The 19,691-nt window shown below is 47.4% G+C and overlaps 1 protein-coding gene across 4 annotated transcripts in view; it reads right to left on the bottom strand.

Annotated features, from left to right (window-relative positions):
- The window catches only part of CFH (complement factor H), a 695,946-nt gene that overhangs the window by 347,608 nt on the left and 328,647 nt on the right, over positions 1-19,691 (bottom strand). For all 4 annotated transcript variants that reach the window (XM_088478854.1, XM_088478855.1, XM_088478856.1 and 1 more), the window contains 2 exons: positions 11,707-11,886; positions 11,226-11,402 (listed from right to left, as the gene is read on the bottom strand). In XM_088478854.1, coding sequence (XP_088334980.1) covers positions 11,226-11,402; positions 11,707-11,886 — 357 coding nt within the window. The remainder of the gene's footprint in view (positions 1-11,225; positions 11,403-11,706; positions 11,887-19,691) is intronic.

The raw sequence follows: 19,691 nt of genomic DNA, 5'->3' as shown, positions 1-19,691 counted from the left end.
CCAGCCAGCCCCTATGGACAACAGCAGCACAACACAGCCCAGTCAGCCCCTATGGACTGAGTGGACACAGCCCCTATGGACAACAGCAGCCCAGCCAGCCCTAGCACCCACCCTCCCTCTTCACTGTCCACAGCCGGAGTGAGAAATGGCGCCGACGCGGGAACCTTTTATAGAATCCAAAACCCGCGAGATCCGGAAGGCGAGATGATGACGTTTTGCCTCGATTTCAGATCCGAGTCAGGCCGGAAAAGTCGAGCCTGACTCGGATTGGCCTCAGATCGGGGGGCTCGGGGGGGTTCGGATTTCAGAAATCCGAACCCGCTCACCCCTAATATATATATATATATATATATATATATATATATATATAGTCTTTATACACACACATAGTTTTACACACATACAGTAAAGAACAGGTGTGTTATTTAACTGTATGAAAAATGTTTTTAAGTTAACCCCACCCAGTCTAGAATGTCATGTTGTATTCATAGGCAGAAGACCAGTGTCCAGCACAATCACCCCATGGGGTTTACTTTAGGGGTGATATTAGTCAGCGGAGTGGAAGTTTCCTGTGGTTCTCAGTATAGACTGGCTGCAATGCACACTGCTGAGAGGGGAAGGAGGGCTGCACTGTGATTGGGGGGACGGGAGGACTGCCTAGGTCTGCACATGCTGCTGGCTACACTGCCAGGGGGGAGGGTCTTGTCAGGGTGATTTTGCAGCTGCTACCACTGTGACTACGAGGGGAGGGCACTGGCCATAGCTGCGGGGGAGTTTGGTTGGACGGGGCTGTCTAGATGTGCATGCTGCTGGGGACAGAGCTTGCTACACTGTTGTGGGCTGCACTGCGGGGGGTGGGGAGTGCGGAGGCAGCTGCTATCACTGTGACTGGAAAGGAGGAGGTTGGCTGCTGGCTACAGCAGTGCTTGTTAGATAAGCAGCACACAGTGTTGGTAGGGGGCTGGCTACATTGCAGGGGAAGGGGAATGGAGGAGCCTGGCTGCATTCGCTGTGACTGCAGCAGTTCACACTGCAGTGCACACATCACAGGGGCGGAGCTGATTGAAGTGAGGAGCAGGAAATGGAGCCATGATGCTGCTGCTGCTGTAATGCCTGTGTATCTACTGTAGCAGCAGTTCAACCAGTGCAGCAGGTTCTCTCCAGTGCCTGATTTCAGGGGGCCCATCGTGGTTGTTGCGGGCCCCTTGGGACTCTTCGGGCCCTAGGCGGATGCCTAGGTAAGCCTAATGGTAAATCCGGCCCTGGCCAGGGTCAGTGCAATGCATGCGGCAATGACAGCTGCAGCTGCCGAAATTGATAGCTGCAGTTGTCGAAATGGTCAGTGCCACTGACTATTGATACATCTGCCTGCACATCGGCACCCTATCTTAAAGATAGAAATGCTGATAATGACAAGGACGCATAGTGTTGCTGTTATTCTGCTCGCTTCCCTGCATCAGGGCCGTAACTAGGGTAGTGTGACCGATGTGTCGAAGTCGGATGATTGGCTGAGACCAAATCTTTTAAATTAATATCTGGCGACGCCATTTTACATCGCCTCTGACGACGCCATTTTGCGTCGACAGCACAAGACGCTATACTTGGATATTAGTGTCGTGAATCTGCTTAACTACTGCATATTGTTGGAAGTCAAATCAAAACCTATATGCACATTAGATAACACATATAAAATATACAAGACACACAACGCACATTTGCGCTGTACATCAAAGCCTACAGATAAGCACAAAACACATAGATGCACAACGCATACTAGTGAAAGTACACAATATTCTCACACTCACACATACACGCACTTATAAAAAGGTTCCCTCACATTAAGCTTAATATTAGAGGTTTTATTAGCAAACGCTTATGTTGTGAAATGTAATATATATGACATTTAAGGTACAGAAACTAGTAGACATGTCATGTTTGGTACCATTCTAAATCACTGTTTATTCACAGATCTCCAGTTCTATCGGCAAGGAGATCGCATCATGCGTCCGCAAGTTATGGATTATAGGGAATTAGTGGTTAGAATGTATATCTCTGTATGTAGTAACTTTGGCTAGTTTAAACCAGTTCTTCGGTGGGAAAACCACACAAAGCAACGTCTGAGGAACTGGGACATACACCTAGTGACACTGTATGAACTGACCTAAGACCTGCATCGTACCAGAATGTCCAGGAGCAAGACCCAATGGAAATTTGTCAACTAATTTCTTTGTTCTGTAAGGTATATAACCTGAGTACTGATTATAGTATGCAGCCATTCTCCTTGGATGACCGCAGGCTTCTGGATTGATGACTGTATACTGGGACCAGTGCGCACACATATGTATCGGCTTTTACCTTCGTATTTACAGTACTTGCTTTTTGTGCTAATTGTCTAGATCACAGCGCGTTATACTTTTAATTGAATAATATAACTTTTTGTGCTTTGGAACCACAATTGGATTGGAAAGCAATTATTTCTTAAGCGACTTTAGGTATAGAGATAAAGGGGTATCAATAGATGCCATGACACAGGGCACCACATGGCAGGGGGCTCTGGGCCTGATTCTGACCCGCTCGTGAGCGCTGAGCGCTCGCAAGTGGGTCGGTGGTGCCCTAGTGCGCATGCGCACGACTGAGGGAGCTCCGTCGTGCGCATGCGCGAGACCCGGAGAGCGACGGGGAAGCCGTCGCTCAAGGTCTCGCACCAAAGTCGGCATGCTGTCGATGGTGAGTGACAGCACGCCCCCTTTGGTGGGCATGCCGGGGGCGTGGCCGGTCAGACAGAGGCGTTCCCATGGTAACGCCTACCATCTCGGGCCGGCCCCACTGACATCACTAGTGATGTCAGTGGGAGTATTTTTGGCTCTGGTAGAGCCAAAAGCATTCCGGGCTTGCGGCAGACGAGACCCTACCACAAGGGTCTCGTCGCAAGCCCGATGGTCGCGATGGTCTTGACCATCGCGACCATCTTTTTGGCAGCTCCCATAAGCTGTGGGTGGTCACCCACAGCTATGCGAGCGGCCAGGAGGCCGCACCAATTTTAGCTGGGATGGCCCTGATTCAGAGCAAGCGCTCTGGTCAGAGCGTCCGGCTCTGAATCAGGCCCTCTGTTTGGGCCTGTCAATTTTCCTGTTTATTAGCATTCTCACTTGCAGATTCCTATTCTTTTATCCCCAGCATCTGCTGGTCTCCCCTCTTCCCTGGCCCTTCCCCACAAGGCCATGGTCCTTTTTCAGGTGCAATATATTATTTCCTATGGAAGTATAGAAGCCATTTTGTATAGAATAAGAATTCATCTTGTTTTCAAGTATGCCACGGATACATGGAAAGTAAATGTACAGGATAGGAGGGAGTTAATTCAAATGCTTACTCTAGAAGTTACTGCTAGCTCATCAGTTTCACTGCAGTTAATGAACAACAGATGTATTTTTTTGTGAACTATCTGGAGTGTATAAATTGTTGCACTTGGAGCATTAAAACAGAGAAGAGATGCTTGTGGTCACACACACACTCGTGTCCAGTGTATCTTTTCTCCATATGATCATATGTAGGCTGCAGCAGACAGAGCCCTGAGGGTGACCAAGAACTCAGGGCCTGATTCAGAGCCAGTCGCTAGGATGCGATCGCTCATAGCTGGCAGATAGTTGCATTCTGTGCATGCGTATGCACAGCAGTGCACGTGCGTGAACCAGTGCAAACGCTCTGGAAACAATCACTCGCTGCGCATAGACAGCCCAGCAGAGTGAGTGACAGGAGAAGCTGTTTGTGGGTAGTGACAATGGCAGGCCACTAGAAACGGGGGAGTGGAGGTGCGAACGGAGGCGTGCCTGAGTGTTTCAACACTGTTTTACAAGCATGCATTATTAAAAGGCAGCGTCATAGTACACGTCACTTGGTTGCATTTCACACCGAAGTGGTCGCAGTGCTTGTGGTAGGGTATAGTCCATCTCAAGCGCTGCATTCGCATCCAATGGTACTCGATGTACCAATGTTTCCGTGCACTTTCAGGAAATGACGTGCGCAAGTGGGTGTCTTATGAATGGCTGGTGGGAGTCTGCATACACAAAGTGATCGCACGCCAAGACATAGTGGGCGTGCTAATGCCTTGCTGTGCGATCATCTGCATTGCTGTGCGTCCACTGGATTTGCATATGCTGGGTGCGAGTGAACGCATATGGCGAGTGGGTCTGAATCAGGCCCTCAAGCTGTTAACTATAATTGTTGGGTAGAGCTTATTTCCCCTTCTTGCTTCTTGCTAGGGACCTGGAAGTGATGTGAGTGAGGGCGGTAGTGCAGCCCATGCCCGTGAAGGCCAGCTAAACAAGTAAGTTGTCCCCACTTAAACAAGAAAGTTGTCCCCTCGCGGGCTCGCTGCGCTTCAGGCTCGGTGGCTCGCTATGCTCGCCACATGGTTATATTCCCCCTCTATGCCAACTTTGAAGGTAGGGAATGATGCTGGACACTGGCTGATGATGTCAGGGTGCTCTCCGTGAAGGGGATTTAGACAATCATGGTAATTTCTAAATCCCCTTCATGGAGAGGACCTCAACATCATCAGCCAGAGGGCCTGATTCAGAGCCGCTCGTAAGCGGCCGCTCGTTCGCTCCGAGCGATGTTCGCACATCTGCGCATGCATATGGGTTGTAATACGCATGCGTGAACCAGTCAGTGCGGTCGGAAATCGTGTGTTCGCAAAATAGCGAGTGCCTGCTAATTTGAGTGACAGGATGAGGCATTTGTGGGTGGTAACAGGGGAAGGTGCTTGAAAACGGGGAGTGGAGATCCGAACGCAGGCGTGCCAAACGGTCAAAACGGGCGTTTTAAGGGTGTGCATAATTAACAAAGCGTCATTGACCACGTCACTTGGTTGTCTTTTAGCCAGAACTGCTCGCATGATTGCAGTAGGAAAATGCTACCACAAGAATAGCGAGCAGTTCATACGCCGTTCGATGTACTCGATTAATCTAATAAATAGCGGAGATGACGTATGATGCGAGCGGCCAGGGGGCGTTTTTTTCAAAATAGCGAGCACATGTTTTGTTCGCTCGTTCAGACATAGAGGCGTCAACAGACCGCAAAGAGCGAGCGCTCAATTTAAATAGCCAGCCCCTTTTTATGAACGAGCGTCCGCAAATAGCGTCCGACTCTGAATAAGGCCCAGTGTCCAGCGTCATTCCCTACCATCCAAGTGGGCATAGAGGGTGAATATAACCTTGTGGTGAGCGTAGCGTGCCAGCGAGCTCGAAGCGTGGCGAGCCCACGAGGGGACAACTTTCTTGTTTAAGTGCTGACAACTTACTTGTTTAGCTGGCCTTCATGGGCATTAACTGCACTTCCGCCAGCGAGCCCAAAGCGTGGCGAGCCCGCGAGGGGACAACTTTCTTCTTTAGGTGGGGACAACTTTCGGTACGTGTGTACGTAAAGTACACAAGTACCATTTAAAACATTCATTGGGTTCTCTCTGCAATGAGTCCGTAAAGCATGGTTGCCTACCCTCCCGATTTTAGCGGGAGGCTCCCGATTTTTAGTGACTCCTCCCGTTGCCCCGCAAAATGTGCATTAACTCCCGGTTTCTTCTGCGCTTGCGCAAGTCCGGAATGCCGGGGCGGGGTCGGCGGGGGGACGTCACATCGCGTGACACCATGTTATTGAAGCCGGCCACTGCGGGGTAGTGGGTAGCGGTGGCCGGCTTGTCAGCAGTGCACGCATACCTGTAGTGTGCTTGTCCGCGACTTCATCGGCGGCCCCCGGCGGAGGTAACAGCAGCGCTGCAGTGATCAGGTGTTGAGCAGCAATCAGTGGTGCGCGGTGACCTTTACTCCCCCCCCCACGGTGGCCGGCTCCAAAGTAAGGCAACTACGTCTCATATATTATATTTTGTCCATGGTGGCTGGGTGCTGAGTGTCACAGGCATACAGAACTGCCTCTGGAAGAGCACTCACTGACAGCCAATAAATGGATAGCTGTCAGTGAGTGCCCTTTCAGAGTGCAGTTCTGTATGCCTGTGACAGGATGTGTGTGTGTCAACATCAACAACTAAGTCCAGTAATGTTTTAATACAACATCCCACTAAGCTATCACTGAGAATTTACATGTATGTAGTTTGTGGAGAGTGCACTTTCAGTGAGTGCACTTTCAGGGGCCTATTAATCAAGGAAAGGAAACTGCGCCATATATAAATATATAGCCCATGGTGGCTGGGTGCTGAGTGTCGCAGGCATGTATCCTAGATACAGTCACATATATATATATATATATATACATTTTATTTATTTATTTCTCTATATCCTGAGTGACAATAGACACACCCATAGGTGGAGTTAGACACGCCATTTGGGTGGAATATGACACCCCCCCTCAGTGGCGCGGAGCGCGGCACATTCTGCTACCTCTTACAATCTCCCTGAAACTAGTTTTCAAAAGTAGGCAAGTATGCCGTAAAGTACACAAGACTCTCTGCAATGAGTCTGTAAAGTACACAAGTACCTTATTATTATTAGGGGTGAGCGGGATTCGGATTTCTGAAATCCGAACCCCCCCGAGCCACCCCGATCCGAGGCCGATCCGAGTCAGGCTCGACTTTTCCCGCCTGACTCGGATCTGAAATCGAGGCAAAACGTCATCATCCTGCCTTCCGGGTCTCGCAGGTTTTGGATTCTATATAAGGTACCCCCGTCTGCGCCATTTTCTCACTCGGCTGTGGACAGTGAAGAGGGAGGGTGGGAGTTAGGGCTGGCTGGGCTGTGTAGTGTAGTCCAGTGTAGTGTTGTACTGTGCTGCGCTGTGCTGCTGTTGTCCATAGGGGCTGTGTCCACTCCTCCAAAGTCCATAGGGGCTAGCTGGACTGTGTTGTGCAGTCAGTTGTCCACTCCAAAGTCCTGTGCAGTGTCCCAATCCTAGAGGGGTGCTGTAGTATTGTCCAGGGGGTGCTCTGTCCATCTGGGGTGCTCCCCCCAAGTGCAAAAAAATATATATTTTTTCTGTGTTTGTGAATTGTGTGCACAGTAGCCGCACGTGCATCAACAAAGTAGTGCCAAGCGTACGCCTGTGTCATAAGTAAAGGGCCGTCTGGCTTGACCGTTAAAGGGTGCTTTAACCCCCAATGTGCACTCCAAACAAAATAAAAAATATTTTCTGTGTTTGTGAATTGTGTGCACTGTGGCTGCACATGCATTAACAAAGGAGCAGCACCAAGCGTGCGCCTGTGTCCCATAAGTAAAGGGCCAGCTGGCTTGTCCGTTAAAGGGTGCTGTAACCCCCAAAGTACACTCCAAACAAAATAAAAACATATTTTCTGTGTTTGTGAATTGTGTGCGCAGTAGCCGCACGTGCATCAACAAAGTAGTGCCAAGCTTGCGCGTGTGTCATAAGTAAAGGGCCGGCTGGCTTGACCGTGAAAGGGTGCTGTAACCCCCAAAGGGCACTCCAAACAAAATAAAAAAATATTTTCTGTGTTTGTGAATTGTGTGCACTGTGGCTGCACGTGCATTAACAAAGGAGCAGCGCCAAGCGTGCGCCTGTGTCCCATAAATAAAGGGCCGGCTGGCTTGTCCGTTAAAGGGTGCTGTAACCCCCAAACGGCACTCCAAACCAAATAAAAAAATATTTTCTGTGTTTGTGAATTGTGTGCACTGTGGCTGCACGTGCATCATTAAAGGAGCAGCGCCAAGCGTGCGCCTGTGTCCCATAAGTAAAGGGCCGGCTGGCTCATTTCTTAAAGGGTGGTGTAACCCACAAAGTGCACTAGTCTCCAACAAAAATAAAAAATTGTTTTCTGTGTTTGTGTGCGCCTTAGCCGCACGTATATATCAATATAACATAAATGGAGGACCACTTTCTCCGATTAAAATAAAATAGGGAAAGATCAAGAACCACTTCCTCCTAGTGCTGTTGCTGCTGCTGGGAGTTGTTCATCATCCCAGAGAGGAAGTAGGAACACCACTATTTTTACTAAACAATTGACCCTCCAACAGTCCTTAGCGAGGACCCTCCAACAGTCCTTATGACAGCAGTCATCCTGAAGCAAAATGTATAACTGAGACCTTGACTGCTATGTTGGTGTTAGACGTGCGTCCGGTATCCGCCATTAGTGCAGTGGGATTTAGACAATTGATGCAGGTAGTGTGTCCCCGGTTCCAAATCCCGTCTAGATTCCACTTCACTAGGCAGGCGATACCGAGACTGTACAGAAACGTCAGAAAAAGTGTCCTCAGTGTCCTGAAAAATGCAGTTGTACCCAATGTCCACTTAACCACGGACATGTGGACAAGTGGAACAGGGCAGACTAAGGACTATATGACTGTGACAGCCCACCGGGTAGATGCATCACCTTACGCAGCAACAACTGCAGCATCACCAGTAGCAGCATCTCAGAAACGCCAGCTCGTTCCAAGGCAGGCTACGCTGTGTATCACCGGTTTTAGTAAGAGGCACACCACCGACAACCTCTTAGAGAAACTGAGGGAAATCATCGCCCAGTGGCTTACCCCACTTAGACTCTCCTGGGGATTTGTGATATCTGACAACACCCCCAATATTGTGCGGGCATTACATCTGGGCAAATTCCAGCATGTCCCATGTTTTGCTCACACAATAAACTTCGTGGTACAGAATTTTCTGTAAAGCGACAGGGGCGTGCAGGAGACGCTTTGGGTGGCCCGAAAAATTTCTGTAAACTTTTGCCATTCAGCGACTGCGTGCGCCTGTGTCATAAGTAAAGGGCTAGCTGGCTTGTCCGTTAAAGGGTGCTGTAACCCCCAAAGTGCACTCCAAACAAAATAAAAAATTCTTTTTTATTCTGTTTTTGTGAATTGTGTGGGCTGTAGCTGCACGTGCATCAGCAAAGGAGCAGCACCAACCGTGCGCCTGTGTCCCATAAGTCTGTTAAAGGGTGGTGTAACCCTCAAAGTGCTCCAAAAAATAAAAAACAATTTTTTTTCTGTGTTTGTGACTTGTGTGCGATGTAGCCGCACATGCATCAACACAGTAGCAGCGCCAAGCGTGCGCCTGTGTCATAAGTCAAGGGCCGGTTTGGACATCTGGTCTGGACAAGTCTACTGTCACTGCATATGATTCTGTCCTCAAAGCAGCAGCGACAAGCGTGCGTCTGTCTGTTAAAGGGTGGTGTTACCCCCAAAGTGTGCTCCAACAAAATAAAATAATCTTTTTTTCTGTGTTTGTGTGTGAAATGTTTGTGCAGTAGCCACACCTGCATCCTCAAAGCAGCAGCGCCAAGCGTGCGTCTGTCTGTTAAAGGGTGGTGAACCCCCAAAGTGCGCTCCAACCAAAATAAAATAATCTGTTTTTCTGTGTTTGTGTGTGAAATGTATGCGCAGTAACCGCACCTGCATCCTCAAAGCAGCAGCGACAAGCGTGCGTCTGCCTGTTAAAGGGTGGTGTAACCCTCAAAGTGCGCTCCACAAACAATAAAAAAATTCTTTTTTTTTCTGTCTTTGTGAAATGTGTGGGCTGTAGCCACACCTGCATCCTTAAAGCAGCAGCGACAAGCATGCATCTGTCTGTTAAAGGGTGGTGTAGCCCTCAAAGTGCGCTCCAGAAAAAATTAAAAAATTCTTCTTTTTTTTCTGTCTTTGTGAAATGTGTGGGCTGTAGCCGCACCTGCATCCTTAAAGCAGCAGTGACAAGCGTGCGTCTGTCTGTTAAAGGGTGGTGTAACCCTTAAAATGCGCTCCACAAAAAATAAAAAAATCTTTTTTTTCCTGTCTTTGTGAATTGTATGGGCTGTAGCTGCACCTGTATCCTCAAAGCAGCAGCGACAAGCGTGTGTCTGTCTGTTAAAGGATTACATCGGTGACAGCATCCAAGTAGGCATGTCAGACAGTCCGTACCTGTACTGGCAGGAAAAAGAGGCAATTTGGAGGCCCCTGTACAAACTGGCTCTATTTTACCTGAGTTGCCCCACTCCAGTGTGTACTCCGAAAGAGTGTTTAGTGCAGCCGGGAACCTTGTCAGCGAAAGGCATAGGAGGTTGCTTCTACAAAATGTGGAGAAGATGATGTTCATAAAATGAATTATCAACTCTTCCAGGGAGACCAGCCTCCAGAACGTACAGAGGGACCTGTGGTGGTGGATTCCAGCGGGGATGAATTAATACTCTGTGAGGATGAGGATGTACACAACACTGAATAGGGTGAGGAATCGGTGGATGAGGAGGATGAGGACGACGTCTTGCCTCCGTAGAGCCAGTTTGTGCAGGGACAGATTAATTGCCAGCTTGTTTTGTGGGGGCCCAAACGAACCAATCATTTCAGCCACAGTCGTGTGGCAGACGCTGGCGCTGAAATGATTGGTTTGTTAATGTGTGCATGTTCTGTTTATACAACATAAGGGTGGGTGGGAGGACCCAAGGACAATTCCATTCTTGCACCTCTTTTTTTTCTTTTCATTATGTACTGTTTGGGGCCTAGTTTTTCAAACTGCCATCCTGTCTGCCAATGCAGTGTCACTTCTAGATGGGCCACGTGTTTGTGCCGCCCACTCGTGTCGCTTAGCATAGTCATCCAGCTACCTCGGTGCAACCTTTTGGACATAAAAACACTATTGTGAGGTGTGAGGTGTTCAGAATAGACTGGAAATGAGTGGAAATTAAGGTTATTGAGGTTAATAATAGCATAGGAGCAGAAAAACCCACAAATTCTGTGATTTTAGCTGTTTTTATGCTTTTTAAAAAAAAAAAATACAGATCCAAAACACAAAACCCAGAACCCAAAACACGGAAGGGTGGTTTTGGCAAAACCAATCCAGATCCAAAACACGAAGAAAGATCCAGATCCAAAACCAAAACACGAAAAGTGGCCGATGCACACCCCTAATTATTATTAGTGCAAATAAGCAATCCTAATAGGTGTGACTTGATATTACATAGCGGAAAAGCGAATGCATTAAGTACAATCAATTGGAGGTGTCAACATGCAAGCAGTCAATCAGAAGCTGCGGGATAGTGCGGCACAATCAGCACATTTTTTTATAGCAGCCCTCCACTAATTGGAAAACATGGTCCTCTTAAGAGGATTTGGTGAAGTCTAAAAATGGGTGCAAGCTGGTACACATCTGCAGTAGTAAATGTGTATATTTAAATCATGACACTTAATTAAGTCTTTTGAGAGACCCTTATTAATATTGCATAAAATAAAATTGGTTTGTAAAATGCCATAATAACATTACTTATGTTTATTTTAAGTTTCAAATCATCTTAAATTTCTTACCTGTGCAAACAGGTGAAGTCGTCCACTGTCCATCATCACAAATACTTTGATCTGACCCAGAAATGTGGTAACCAATATTGCAGCTGTATTTCACAATGCTTGCAGAATCATAGTCTCGTTTAGGACCTTCAGGTTTTCCATTTTGTATAGGGGGTGGGTCATTACATTTTCTTAATACTTCAAAATAAATAAATACAAGACATTAACAACACTTCTTTGCATTAAAACAGTAATCCAATTTGTTGTTGTTGTCTTCTTTAAATAGTAAGTTAAGTAGCTTGTAAGCATGGGTATGAAAGTCATTTTAGTCTTCTCAGTTATACTCCTACTAATCATTATCTTATTTTCAATACCTCTCTGGATTGTAAACAAGTATGGCTGTCACATGGTTACAATCCTGTCATGTGGAAAGTTCAGGGTGAAACATTTATATAAATATACAGTTTTATATATATAGGAAAATAAATAATTAAACACTTACGGCTGCACTGAGGTGGAGATTCCCAGACTCCTTTCTTACACTGAATTGTTGCAGAACCATGCATTTTATAGCCATCTTCACACTCAATCGTAACTATGTCATCGCTATAATATTTTTGCCGTGGTTCTAAAATTTTAGCATTCGGTGGACTATTTGCAGGGGCGCATTCAAGTCTTGTTTCTAAAGAAAGTATAAATAATTTATACATACTTTATATGGTTTGCAGTGCATATTACTCATGTTTATTATCATATACTGTGGTGCAAAAGGTTATTTTATATATTAAATAAACATACAGACAATACTATAAAGCATATGTAGTCAAATTGTTGTACTGGAAATAATAAGTTGAGGCACAAAGTGTTGCTGTTTCACAAATGTACAATGACATAAGAAAAGGCCATGCCTGTGCAAGTACATGCTGCCGTAAGCAAAGAGGTAGCCTAGAGGCTACATTGGCTAATGCCATCTAAAGATGGAGTTAGGTATTGGGGGCTCAATCTCTGCAAAGCTTCCTTTTTAGTATTTGGTAAATTGCTGAAGATTCACTCAGTAGGAGAATATATATAAACCCCAAAAATGTTTTATGTCTTCCTACATAAGACCATATTTTGTGGTCCACACTATCTATAGTGAATATGATTTTATTAATACTCATAGGTTTAATATATGCCCTCTCTGACATCGACAATAATCTATGATCTTATATTTATATTAATATCCCTAAACCTAATACCTTTACTATAAATACTGCTTAATGTAGCGAAAATCTTCATAATATCCATGTAACTCAGGAGAAAAGATGATGAGCTAATATAATGTTAATTACCACCAAACTAGGAATTTTTGATATACAGGAAGTGATGCGGACTGCTGACCTCTAATGAACATTCAGTGGGGTATAAATATCAGAATACCCCACCAGCACATCATCCCCTTGATAATGTCCCAGGCAGAGCCGGCCCTAGGCATAGGCATTACAGGCAAATGCCAAGGGCATTTGGAATGCCTTAGGGGCATCCCATGGTTCAGCAACTGCGGCAGGGTCCGCGGAATAATCAGCGGTACATTGCACCAGGGCCCGCAACAATAAAGTCAGTACTAATAATGAGTCAATCTGACTCATTATTATAGTACTTAATACTTTGCGCTGCGGCCGGCCGTCCACGCTGTACTGCAGGCAGTGGGCTGTCCAGAGTAGGAGAGGGGCCCTCCCCTACCAGAGCAGGCTGGCCCTAGACTAGAATGCTTGAGACTCAGCCCAGCCCCTTCCCCCGAGTTCCCACCCCCTCCTGTCTGTTCAACAAGAACCCTGCCTTTCCCTGACAGAGATCGCGCCCCCTAACTCTGAGTCTCTGCCCCTCCTCTGTCTGTTCGACAAGCACCCTGCCTTCCCTGACCGAGACCCCGCCCTTTAACCCCGAGTCCCCGCCCCCTCCGTTCTGTCTATTTTACAAGCACAACTGCCTTTCTCTAACCCCGAGACCCTGCCTCTTCCTCTCCAATCTAGCGGCAAGCCCTCTGTCAGTGTAATGACAGTTTCTTTCCCAGCCTTGGAGCCCAGCAGGTATCCTCTATCTGGACAGGTAAGTGCCAGTGTTATCTGGGGGGTGGTATCTGTATGCAATGGGGAGGTGAGGGGGGGTGTTAGGAGTGTGATTTTAATACTGTATGATGGGGTGTTGTATTAATGTAGTGTGTGTGTGGGGCGTATTAATTTAATGTGTACTGTATGTGTGTGGGAGGGGCTCTATTTATATTATCTTCGTTACTTCATAACTTATATATAGGTCACTGATGTTCTGTGTGTTTTTATGGTGCTCACTGTGGCTCTTTCTGCATTATATGGCACTCACTGAGGCGCTGTGCATTATATCACATTCATTGCAACACTCTGTATTATATTGCGCTGACTGTTACGCTCTCTGCATTATTTGGCGCCTCTGCATTAAATGTCACTCATTGCGACGATCTCTAGATTATATGGTGCACACTGCGACGGACTCTGCATTACATGGTGCTTACTGCATCGCTCTGCATTATTTGATGCCTCTGCATTAAATGGTACTCACTTCGAAGCTCTCTAGATTATATGGTGCTCACTGTGACACTCTCTGGAGTATATGGTACTCACTGCAACGCTCTCTAGATTATATGGTGCTCACTGCGATGCTCTCTAGATTATATGGTGCTCACTGCCATGGACTCTGCATTACATGGCGCCTCTGCATTATATGGCTCTCACTGCAACGTACTCTGCATTATATGGCCCTCACTGCGACGTACTCTGCATTATATGGCTCTCACTGCAACGTACTCTGCATTATATGTAGAGATGAGCGGTTCGGATTCTGTGGAATCCGAACCGCTCCAAACATTGGGGATCCGAGTCCATCCGAACCCTGTTCGGGTGTTCACCGCCTGACTCGGATCCCCGTTCGGGGCCGAACGGCGGCCGCCTGATGTCGGATTCTCACTAGAGAATCCGACATCAGGTCTCCTCATGTGTAGGGCAGAGCGCAGTGATAGCGCTCTGCCCTACACAGACACAGACACACAGCCGCCAGCGGCAGCTGTGTGTTTGTTACAGCAGCCAATGAGAGTCACACAGACTCTCATTGGCTGCTGCACGGAGGGAGCCGGCTGGAGCTCACACATGAGCTCCATCTTCCGGCTCCCTCCTCAGCGTGTGACAGAGCGGACGGCGCGGGAGCGGGGATACAGGTAAGTTTTTATTTTTTAACTTGTGCAAGGGCCGGGGGCGCTACTGGGGGGGGTCTGCTACTGGGGGGGGCTATACTACTGGAGGGGCCTGCTACTGGGGGGGCTATACTACTGGGGGGTCTGCTACTGGGGGGGCCATACTACTGAGGGGCCTGCTACTGGCGGGGGCCATACTACTGGGGGGGGCCTGCTACTGGGGCAGCCTACTACAGGGGGGGCCATAATACAGGGGGGGCCCATACTACAGGGGGGGCTACTACAGGGGCAGCCTACTACTGGGGGGGGGCTGCTACTGGGGCAGCCTACTACTGGGGGGGCCATACTACTGGGGGGGCCATACTACTGGGGGGCATACTACTGGGTGGCATGATAATGGGGGGCATACTACTGGGGGGGCCTGCTAATGGGGGGCATACTACTGGGTGGCATGCTAATGGGGGGCATACTACTGGGGGGGCCTGCTAATGGGGGGCATACTACTGGGGGGCATTCTACTGGGGGCACTGCATAGTGGACCCTACTACTAAAGGGACTGCATAGGGGGCACCACTGCTGGGGGACATTGTGTAAGGGACACCGCTACTGTGGGCATTGTGTAAAAGGGTCACTACTGTGGGCATTGTGTAAAAGGGGCACTACTGTGTGTCGTAACATAAATAAGAGACACTACTTTATGGTGTAATGTGAATCAGGCCCTATGTGCGGTGTAATGCGAATAAGATTGTGCACTGTGACTCCTAGGGCCGTAGCCCACTTTGTAAACAAGTACTGTGACTCTGCTGGCCGTACCCCACTGGGTGGGTGCACTACTTTTCATTTCTGCCACTGCTGTGTGGCAATGTGTCATAGATGTGCTTTATACTGTGGTGTCTGTGTCGTTGTGCCGCTGCTTTGTCGCTTAGTGTAACCAGTCGGCTCACTGCAACCTTTGGCCAATAATGTTGAAAACAATATTATAAGCTGTGATATGGTCTAAATTGACTGGAAATTAATGTTATTGAGGTTAATAATACTCTAGGAAGAAAAAAAAGACCAATTTATGTGATTTTAGCTTTTTTTGTCAATTATTGTAAAAAAATCCAAATCCAAATCCAAAGCCAGTCACCGCAGTTTGGCAAATCCAAATCCAAATCCAAAGCCGGACGACGAATTAGAACCAAATCCAAATCCAAATCCGGCAAAAATGGTCCGGCGCACATCCCTAATTATATGGCTCTCACTGTGACATATTCTGCATTATATGGCCCTCACTGCAACGTACTCTGCATTATATGGCTCTCACTGCAACATACTCTGCATTATATGGGTCTCACTACAATGTACTCTGAATTATATGATCCTCACTGCAACTCACTCTGCATTATATGGCTCTCATTGCGAAGCACTTTGCATTATATGGCCCTCACTGCGACGTACTCTGCATTATATGGCCCTCACTGTGACGTACTCTAAATTATATGTCCCTCACTGTGACGTACTCTGCATTATATGGCTCTCACTGATAAGCACTCTGCATTATATGGCTCTCACTGCAACATACTCTGCATAATATGGCTCTTACTGCGATGCACTCTGCATTATATGGCTCTCACTGTGATGTACTCTGCATAATATGGCTCTCACTGTGATGTACTCTGCTTTATATGACCCTGACTGTGATGCACTCTGCATTATATGGCCCTCACTGCGACGTACTCTGCATAATATGGCTCTCACTGCAACACACTCTGCATTATAGGGTGCTACTGATATCCCATGTGCTGTGAGGCAACGCGTCCACGCCTATTTTTTGACTGCACGCCTAGGGTACATGCAGATAGTCCCTTGCCCCTGGGCCCACTACTCACTATTTCCGCCATTGTGGCATGTAAAATGGCCATGGGAAGGCATGATGCACATGCCCAGCCACATCTATTCCTCACGGCTCCACCTCCATCAGCCGCCCAGCGCCCATAAAGTGCAGCAGGGACAGTCCAGGAGCTGGAAAACAAGCGGAGGTGGCCCCATTTATTAATGAAGCTAAACACCAGGGGCATTTTTCGTTTAGTATCGCAGTGATACAAACAAAAATGTCACTGGTGTTTATCTATACCTACCCCTCCGGAAAAGTCCAACGATGTCTTCCTCGTGGGCGAGGTCCTCCGCTCAGCTGCTGGCAGCCTAACGCTGCCAGCAACAACCTTCTGTGTAATGCGCATGTGCAAAGGTCCAAGTGCGCATGTCACTTAACCCGACGGGGACCCGGCAGTGCAATGGGGACCGCATCACTCTCACTATCTAAAGATGGCGATAGTGATGCTCTGACATATGGCTGTAATCTTAGATTACTGCTATTTTTTGAATAAAGAAAGGATGATATAAGCCATTTAGTGAGCGCTAATGGGTTTATGCATCGTTGAAAAATGGGGCCCTAAGTAAGTCAGCTGAGCTCTCAGTTGGTAGAAGGGCGCTGCTGGATGACTGAGAGGTGCTGACTGTGCTGGAAAAGGGGTGCATAGAGGCCAGTCTGGCTAGGGGTGCTGACTTTGCTGGATGACTGAGGGGTGCTATGCTGAATGAGGGGAGCTGACTGTGCTGGATGAGGGGTGCATAATGTGGCCAAGGGTGCTGTGCTGAGAAAGGTGTGATGTTTTGGATGAGGGGTGCTGGATGAGGCCAGGGGTGCTGTGCTAAAGCGGCCCATACACGGTGCGATATAGCAGCCGATCCGACGGATTGGATCAATATTGCTGCTATGTTGCACCAAGTACGCACCCATGGGGTCGTACATCGCACCCCCAGATCTTACTGCACATTCATTTGATCTGGGGATGCGATGTGGGATCCCATGCAAGCGCTATGCAGGTGGGGGAGGCCGGCATATTGGGTTGTCGGCCACCCGATCGCTCCGTGTGTGGGGACTGCCCGATATGTCTGATGTCGGATCCCCCGTCACTTTGCACGGTGCATATCGCACCATGTATGGGCCATGTAAGAGGAGAGAGGGGTGCTGTTCTGTGAGGCTGGCAGTGAAGGGGGCAGTATGTGGTGATGTGAGGTGGGTAGTAACTGGATCAGTGTAAGTTCTGTGTTGTACGTACATGTAGTTATATATCTATCGAGAGAGAGAGAGATGTAATAGATATGTTAAAATGGAGGCAAATGAATCACAATTATATGTCCTCTGCCAGACTCCTAAATTGAGAAAGAAGTGGAAGAAAGAAAATGGAGGAACACCTAAGAGGTAAGTGAAAATTCGGTATAATGTTTGAAGAGGTGAAGAGTGCAGTCTTGTAGGATTATCTTCTAGAGGGCACCAGCCAAAGTCTTGCCTAGGGCACCACATTGGTTAGGGCCGGCCCTGGTCCCAGGACGAAATGCATTTGGAGTGGTTGTCTATTGCCTCATGAACTCTGAAAAATCTTTCCAGAAACTCAGATAAGCTGCTGTTTTATACCTTTCTATTTATTGTATTAATTATCACTTCTGGGTTCTATTCATATGTTCCTTTTTGTTCTTAATGTATTTTAGAAAAAGCCTGATCTTTTATTAAGGCTTTTATCTATACATCTGTTTTATTTTTTATTTTTAAAATAATTGCACTTTTTCACATATGTTTTATATATACACACCTAATGTAGCATATATAACGCCACATTGAGTGCTAATAATTTATTAAGGTTACACATGTGCACTTAGCAAACTAGTCACTCTGTAGTCAATTCAATTTATTCCCATATTTATATATATATATATATATATATATATATATATATAGCAGCAAAGGAACGGACCGGCACTCTGCTTGACTGAGGGCAACTTGCTCCTGTGCCAGCTACATAAATGCATAAACGTACCAGGAGAAAGCGGCACTAGGAGTCTATCAAAAAAAAGTTTAATTGTGAAGGATCACAATTAAACTTTTTTTGATAGACTCCTAGTGCCGCTTTCTCCTGGTACGTATATATATATATATATATATATATATATTAAGGCTGCATCTAAAAAACTGCATTTCTCCCATAGAGAATTCCGGAGGGAGGGGCATGGTGTTTAAGGGGCTATAGTTGAAAAGCTATTGGAGTTACTGAGCTAAAAATTTGGCATGGATGGGTAGAACTGTCGCTCGGTGCTGCATGCCAAATTTCAGGGCATAAACATAAAAAATGAGGATTTGGGAGTAATCTAAATTTCCAACTGTCACCTTTTTCTGACTTTCTCAATTAGGACCACTTTTCTGCTATAGTCTATGGGGGATATTTGGGATCACATAACTCATGTTATGGGGCGAATTTAGACTTGAGGTTTGTTCTATTAGGTAGCTATTGTGCCGGGGTAGGGAATTTTGGGGTTCAGGTAAATTAGAAAGTTACAGTTTTTAAACTATTACCTCAAGAATGCGCCATTGAATAGATAGGAGATTTCAACTTGTTGCGCAGCCTCAGTAGGAGCTTCCAGCAGGTGTAATCACTGTGGCTTCACTTGGGTGTACCAATATGGCCGACGTTTGTGGGTTGGTGAGCTCGGGGGATAGAAGCAGCCATTTGCTGCAGCGGGACTCAGGGAAAGGCGCAGGGGGGGTAGAGGGCATTAGTTGTGGACAGAACCCAAGGACAGTAGCAGGCATTAGCGGTGGCGGTGTGGGTGGCAGTGTGGTCTTCGGTGCGGCAGGCGTTAGGACGAGGAGGTAGCAGCACACAGAATGCAGGCTCAGATCTGGCAGATCCGTGATACCTGCTTCTGTGTTTAAAAATAAAAATAGTGTGGCCCGGACCCCCAAAAAACAACCAGCAACAGGATTTGGAGACCTGGTACTGGTTGTGCTAAATACGGGGGACAAATGACGTAGAGGTCCCCCGTATTAAGCACAACCAGTTCCAGGCTTTTCAGAACCAGTCCTGGTTGCCAAAATATGGGGGGACAAATGACGTAGGGGTCCCCCGTGTTGAGCACAACTAGCACTGGGCTCTGAGCTGGCCCTGGTTCTAAAAATACAGGGGGAAAAAATGCATAGGGTCCCCCTGTATCTTCCAGAACCAGCACCAAACTTTTTGTAGCAGGGGGGGGCTGATGCCACAGCCAGGAGAGCCAAATCTCCGGGCCCCCCAGCAGCAGCATCAACCCTGACCACTAGTCCCCCAGGCCGGGGATCCCTGGGGAGCTGGGGGTGCCCCCCTCCAGGGCACCCCAGACCCAGGCTGATAGCCCGGGGCTATCCCCGACACCTGTGGAGCGGTGGGTGCCGGGTTGATTGTGTAAGTGTGGTGTAAGTAAAGAGTTAA

This window comes from Taudactylus pleione, unplaced genomic scaffold (genome assembly GCF_031769625.1).
Source record: "Taudactylus pleione unplaced genomic scaffold, aTauple2 ptg000223l, whole genome shotgun sequence".
Classification (NCBI taxonomy): domain Eukaryota; kingdom Metazoa; phylum Chordata; class Amphibia; order Anura; family Myobatrachidae; genus Taudactylus; species Taudactylus pleione.
The sequence above is the reverse complement of the archived record's forward strand: the minus strand, read 5'-3'. Positions and strand labels throughout refer to the sequence as shown.